At 42.3% G+C, this 6,962-nt stretch overlaps 2 protein-coding genes across 2 annotated transcripts in view; one reads left to right on the top strand and one right to left on the bottom strand.

Moving 5' to 3' along the window:
- The window catches only part of LOC102303758 (laminin subunit beta-4), a gene marked incomplete at its 5' end in the record, with an annotated part of 25,799 nt that extends 18,873 nt beyond the window's left edge, over positions 1-6,926 (top strand). The window contains 2 exon segments of the mRNA XM_042215953.1: positions 6,325-6,542; positions 6,777-6,926. Coding sequence (XP_042071887.1) covers positions 6,325-6,542; positions 6,777-6,881 — 323 coding nt within the window.
- On the bottom strand, positions 2,095-5,350 carry LOC121812846 (uncharacterized protein K02A2.6-like). The gene is made up of 2 exons (XM_042215954.1): positions 2,799-5,350; positions 2,095-2,586 (listed from the first exon to the last, which is right to left on the bottom strand). Exon 1 carries the CDS (start codon positions 4,690-4,692, stop codon positions 2,815-2,817), a length of 1,878 nt encoding a protein of 625 aa, XP_042071888.1. The 5' UTR covers positions 4,693-5,350; the 3' UTR covers positions 2,095-2,586; positions 2,799-2,814.
- Positions 6,927-6,962: the final 36 nt, after the last annotated feature.

Genomic DNA, 6,962 nt, shown 5'->3' with positions numbered 1-6,962 from the left:
AATTTAGGTTTTTTGTTATTCCAAATAAATATATCAAAGATACTGTTTAACTTATCAAAGAATTCTTTTGGAAAAGGCAGAGGAAGTGACTGGAACAGATATAAACATTTTGGTAATATGTTCATTTTTATAATGTTTCTATGGCCATTCACTGATATGGCCATTGTCATTCATTTATTTAGCGATTCCTCCACTTCACTAATCAAGGGTCATAGTTTGTTGCTACAATGGTGTCAATGTCTGGGGTGATTTTAACTCCAAGATACACAAATCCTTTTTGCATTAATAAGCGAGGTTTGTATAATAGGATTTAGCCTTTCATCCTTGTTCAGAAATAGGATGGAGGATTTTGAATCATTATAGCCAGAAATAACTCCATTAGTTGCATTAATTTTGGTATAGTAATGGAGAGCCTAGTCAAAAAAATCTATCAGGTCATCAGCATAAAGGGCCAATCTATGCTCTTGATCTCCTAACTGGAAAACAAATATGTCAGTTCTCATTCTAACATCATCGCCAGCTAAGAAAAATAGCATTGGAGATAACGGGCACCCCTGGCGTGTGGAACGCTCCAATGTGATAGGGTTAGAAACTTGTTATCTGTTAAAACATTAGCTTTGGGATTTGTATACAAACGTTTAACCCATTTGAGAAAAGTGTTTCCAAATCTATATTTTGGAAGAACATTAAATAAATATGACTCCTGTATTCTGTCAAAGGCCTGACGAGCATCAAGTGATAATAATGCTGTATCTTTAGCATCAAATTTCTCATGAATTATAATCAAAATCCTTCTTATGTTGTGAAACCCTTGACGTTTTAGTACAAAGCCATTTTGATCATCATGAACTAAATGTGCGATACAGGAGTCTAATCGTCTTGCTAAAACTTTACAAAGTATTTTAGTGTCAACCACCATTAGTCTAAATGATGAACTCTCTGCAGGGGCTTACCAGGTTTCAGTAGCAAAGTAAGCATTACCTGTTCCAGAGTAGGTGGGAGAGTTTCATTTACGCTTCTTCAGGGTAAAAAGAGGAAATGTTAATTTTTCTTGGAAATTTTTACAAAATTCGACCGGAAAGCCATCTGGCCCAGGTGCCTTACCACTGTTAATGCTTTGATAGCCTGTGATATCTCTTCAATAGACGTCCGTCTAACTCCTGCTTTGTGTTTTCCATTAGTGTCTGGAACTGATTTTGATCTAAGAATACGTCCTGTTCTTCTGAGGCATAAGCACATTCTGATTTATACAAATTTTCAACTCATTAATTTCCAATGGATCTACTGTTACATACCCTGAAGAGGTCTTTATACTATTAATTGCTCCTTCACTCTGCATTTTCTTAATTCTCCATGCCAAAAGTCTACCTGCTTTCTCTCCTTGGTCATAATAAGATTGCTTCAGCCACATTAGACTTTTTGCTGCTGCGGATATTGTATTATTTTAGGGTCTACCTTACAATATAAAGTGCCTTGAGGCGACTGTTGTTGTGAATTGGCGCTATATAAATAAAATTGAATTGAATTGAAAGATGGAGACTGTTTTGGTAGCTCTCGTGACTTTAATAGCAACGCCATAAACGACACTGGGACAGCTCTGTCTTAACGTGGCGACTCCGTTTATTGCCAAACTGCAACATACAATACACACGGCACAACCACCAGAGGGTGCTGCATGAACCATTGAATTAGTCCTTACCATAACATCCCCCTTTCTGAGTACATTATAACCATAATGTTTCCTGTGCTAATCCACATTTATGTCAACACTACATTCACTGCAACTTAACTTGTAGCTGAATATTTCAATGCTGTTACATTAACTTTTATTCTGTAACGGACATTTATTGTTTCCACTTTATAACAATTATTTTATTTAACTGTGTAAACTTATCCAACTATGACGGTGGGGTAGACTTCCCAATCCTTCCGCTGAGTGAGGGGATTATTCTGCCCCTGGCTGGTCACTCAGGTGCTCGAGAGTACCTACTACCTACTTCAAAGTCTTTAAGGTATCTCGGTGGGTTTCTGTCTCTGGTGGGATATCTTTTTTCAGTAATCCGGTCATACGGTGGTGTAAGACACTGCTTGGCATGAGTGTTTCTCTGGGTTGCTGTCTCACCTTTGCACACGTCTCACATTCTGCTACCAGCTGTTGTAGTTGAGAGCTCAGTCCTGGCCACCATACCGACTGCTTGGCTCGTTCCCTGGACTTTACAATGCCCTGGTGACCTGTGTGCAGTCGTGTCAAAACATCTTTTTGTAATATTTTTGGAATAACTATACGCATACCTTTTAGGAGAAGTTCATTTTCAACAGTCAGGTCCCCTGCATGCTGGTGGTATGGGAAACATGGACCTGGTATTTTGAGTTTGTCCGGCCAGCCATTCTTGCAGTAGAGTTTGATTTGTTTTAGTGTTTCGTCTTTGTCTTGCTGCTCTCTTATTTGTTGTAGTCTCTCCTCTGTTGCAGGAAGACCTGAAATCACCTGATGTGCATACAGGTTCATTTCGTCTCTTAATGTCTCGTCACAAACAGTTTTTTCTGGTGCTCTGGACAGCACGTCTGCAGTTGCGATGTGTTTGCCTGGGACATGTGAGATGGTGAAAGAGTACCGCATTAATCTCATTCTCAGTCTTTGTACTCGTGGTGGCAGTTCGTCTAAGTTCTTGGAGCCCAAAAGTGGTACTAAAGGCTTGTGATCTGTCTCAACATGGAACTCAATGCCTATAAGAAAATCAGAGAATCGCTCACATGCCCAGGTTATGGCTAACGCTTCCTTCTCTATTTGAGCGTACCTCTGTTCCGTGGGGGTTAATGCTCTTGAAGCGAAGGCCACTGGTTTAGTTGTTTCATCCTCTTGTTCTGAAGTAGCACCGCTCCTAGTCCATAGGAGGATGCATCAGCTGATACTGTTGTTTGTGCTTTGGGGTTGTAGAGTGCCAAGTTCGGTGGTTTACTCAGTTCTGCCTTAATGTTGTCAAACGCTGTTTGTTGAGCCTCACTCCAACACCACATGTTTTTGGTACTGAGTAGTTCTCTCAACGGCTGTGTTTTCTCTGCTAAGTGGGGAAGGTACTTGCCTAGATGATTAACCATTCCTAGGAATCGTCTCACTCCACCCACATCGGTGGGTGCCTCCATGTTGCTGACCGCTTTCACTTTTTCTGGGTCTGCTTTGACTCCTGTAGTGTCAATGATCTGTCCGAGGAACTTGATTGAGGTCTTTGCAAACTCACACTTCTCACTTTTCAATGTCACCCCAGCTTTTGTGAGCCGTTCCAGGACTGCGATCAGTCTCTTGTCGTGCTGGGTTTGTGTGTCAGCATAAACCAGAATGTCATCCATCTGGCAGACGACTCCTTCCAGCCCCTCCAAAAGCTGAGACATTCGTTTTTGGAAGTGTTCTGGGGCCGAAGATATGCCAAAACAAAGTCTATTAAAACAGAATCTTCCGAATGGCGTGATGAAGGTTGTGAGAAGAGCTGACTGTTTGGACAAAGGTATTTGCCAAAACCCTGAATTAGCATCGAGTTTCGAGAACACTTTCGCACCCTCTAGTTGACCTAGAGTGTGCTCAACTGATGGCAACATGTGTCTTTCTCTTTTCACTGAGTTATTCAGTTTGGTCAAGTCCACGCACACGCGCACTTCTTCTCTGTTTGGTTTAGGTACTGGAACCATTCCTGCACACCAGTCGGTAGGCTGCTCTACTCTGGAGATGACACCTAACTCTTCCATACGAGCTAGTTCTCTTTTGACTTTGGGTAACAGGGGAAGCGGGACTCTTCTTGGAGTTGACAGGGCAAACGGTTTGGCGTCTGCTTTAAGCTCAATTTTGTATTCCCCCGCCATCCGGCCTAACCCACTGAATAGTGTTGGAAACTGCTGCTTCACTGTTTCTACTGAAGTGAGTGACACAGTTTCTATTCTAGCCACTAACCCGAGTGCTACGCTCGCTATGCGGCTTAGTAATCCTTGTGTCAGGTCTGCTACTACATACACAGGCTGTACTGTAGCTTTTCTTGGAGTGCTCAAGTTAGCAGTAAATTTCCCTCTAACTGTTAATGGAGACATTCCCACCACATATAGTTTCAGATCTGTGGGTTGCAGCTGTGGTTTTTGTGCTAGAGTGTTGTACTCTTTTTCAGGCAAGACGGTTACGTCCGCTCCTGTATCAATTTTTAGCCAGCAGTCTGCATTGTTAACTTTTACTTTAGTCAACCACGCATCCTCTGTTCTATCTGAGGCTACTGTTCCCAGAAATGCTATTTCTCTTTCTTCTCTGTTACCACCCGCTGCACGTATTTCTCCCACTGCCCCAGACCTACATACCCTTGCGTAGTGACCTTTCTTTTTGCACTGATTGCAGAGTACCTCTCTGGCTGGGCACTGGTGTTTGCTGTGAAAGGGTGTCTTTCCACATCGGTTGCATTGGCTTTTCACATTCCTCTCCGTGGTTTGTGGTACAGTCTTTCGTGGTTTGAAGTGTTTCGTTTTTGCTTTAACGATGTCCACGTTGCAAAGATTCTCCTGCTTGAAGTTGTTTTTAAGAAGATCCTTTTGTTTCTTAACAAGTTCACTTTGGCGAATCTGTATCACTGCTTTTTCTAATGTGAGCTCCGCATCCATTTGTAGTTGCTCCGAGAGTCTCTTGTCTCTTATTCCGACAACGAGTCTGTCTCTTATCATTTCGCTGTGTAGCTACCCGTAGCCGCAATGCTCTGCCAAGGCGTATAGAGATGTAATAAACCCGTCTGTGGTTTCGCCTGCTTCTTGCTGCCTTTGGTTGAATTTTGCTCGTTCAAAGATAACGTTTCTTCTGACGACAAAGTGTGCTTCAAGTTTGTCTTTGAGAATGTGGTACTCACTCGCCTCCTCGTCGTTTAGGTTCAGTGAAGTGATCACATCTTCCGCTTCGTCACCCATTGTATATATCAGAGTGTTAACCTGGTTTTCGTCCGATTGTAGCTCGAGTCCGGATGCTATCCTGAACCTGTCGAAGAGTCGGATCCATTTCGGCCACTCTTCCGGCTTTGAAAAGTCGAACTTCGGCGGCGGTGATACTTGGAAGGCTGCTGGCGCGGCTGCCATGCTGCTAGTCGTGAGATGCTAGTTAGCGTTTGTTAATTTGTTAGCTTAGCTCTTACTGTGGCTGTTAATGCAAACTTGCAGGGCGAGTTCTCTCCGGTGAGGAAGTTTCCGTGTTCCGTTATGTTCTTCTTCTCTCCCAAGCACTTCTGACACCATGTTTTGGTAGCTCTCGTGACTTTAATAGCAACGCCATAAACGACACTGGGACAGCTCTGTCTTAACGTGGCAACTCCGTTTATTGCCAAACTGCAACATACAATACACACGGCACAACCACCAGAGGGTGCTGCATGAACCATTGAATTAGTCCTTACATAAACATCCCCCTTTCAGCACAAGAGTTAAAGCAGTCGTCATGGTGATTCTACTGTAGAAGCATGAACAGGTAGAGGCTGCAGCCTGATTGCAGCAAGTTTTTTACTTGTTGTTCAGGCTCTGGCTGCTGGACTGAGGTCTGCATTTACTCAGCTTTAGCATCACTCTGGGTTCTTGGCTAGCTTAGCATTAGCATGCCATCTGTGAAGGTGCTTGCAAAGAGCTGAAGTTGTGTTAGCAGAATAATGCAGCTGTTTCTGTCCTGGAGCAGTCTCCACTTTACCATAAAATATCCATATTCATGCTGTAGGCTGTGCCACTATTTTCCTTCTCCTGCACACAAACTGAAATTAGCTGATTGTCCAAGTGCAAGCAGAACCGATAAGTGTGATCGATAGGCAAAGCATTTTTCCCCTTTTTCTTAAGGACATGACTTCATGATATCAGGTACTGTTTATCTGCTGTAGATATCGTTTTAGGCCTTACACTTCTTCTTTAGGCCTTCACTTTTCCATTGTCCTCAGTTTTTTTTTACAAAGGCACGCTGCTCACAATGCCAAAATGTGCAAACTTTTCAGCTAACAGGTCTGCGAGAATAAACTTGCTGGTGCAAAAGTACTATTTCATGCTGTCAAAATGTGTTGTTTTTTCAGTTAAAGCTGTGAAAATGCTAAGGAATGTGTTATGTATTTTTATGACAGGCTGCTAGTAGCAAAGTATCTAAAGATCCTGTTTAAAACCTGATTCTTACTTAAAGTTAAACTGCAGTTTTGAAAGAGGGATGAATGCTTCCATCATCAATAATCTTCTTGCATAAATTTTCTTCTTTATTGCTCCATCTATACTGTATACCCTGTATTTCTTTTCTATATTTCACAATGGTCTGACAAACACTAAAATAAAAGTATTTTCCAGAATGCTCCTGTGATCGACGGGGGACTCAGGAGACTCGGTGTCCTCTGGGGAGACCCTGTTTCTGTGATCCCAGGACAGGACAGTGTCCCTGTAGGACAGGTGTGATAGGTAAACTCTGTGATGAATGTGAGGACAGATACTGGAATCTGAACATAGCCTCGGGATGTCAGCCCTGCAGCTGTGACCTCATCAAATCTATCTCCAACATCTGTGACAAGGCAAGAGCTCCACAGCCAGTGTCGGCGTGTGACCACAGGGTTCAGTTTTCATTTATCATTTAGGGTGTGAAACTGTCACTCAGCTACTCCTCTCACCTCAGAAAAACAGCCTTGTATGTTTGTGTGTCCATTTCAAGGTTGTTTTTATTTCAAATAAAAAACAAAATTATAAATAATCACCTGCAGTAGATGCTGATGGTTAAACTTTGAATGAATGTGCTGTGACATATTCAGGTAACTGGACATTGTCCATGCCATCCTGAGTTTGGAGGAAGGCACTGTGATGAATGCAGAGAAAATCATTTTAGGAATCCAGACCTGCAGTGTATCTGTGAGTAATATTTCAATGTTTCCTTTAAGTGGACAATTCTTCTTTTCTTTTCTGACATATGTCTCCAGTGGTGTTTATTCATATAAATC

This window comes from Haplochromis burtoni, unplaced genomic scaffold (genome assembly GCF_018398535.1).
Source record: "Haplochromis burtoni strain Fernald_Lab_line unplaced genomic scaffold, NCSU_Asbu1 Contig_881, whole genome shotgun sequence".
Lineage (NCBI taxonomy): Eukaryota > Metazoa > Chordata > Actinopteri > Cichliformes > Cichlidae > Haplochromis > Haplochromis burtoni.
The sequence above is the reverse complement of the archived record's forward strand: the minus strand, read 5'-3'. Positions and strand labels throughout refer to the sequence as shown.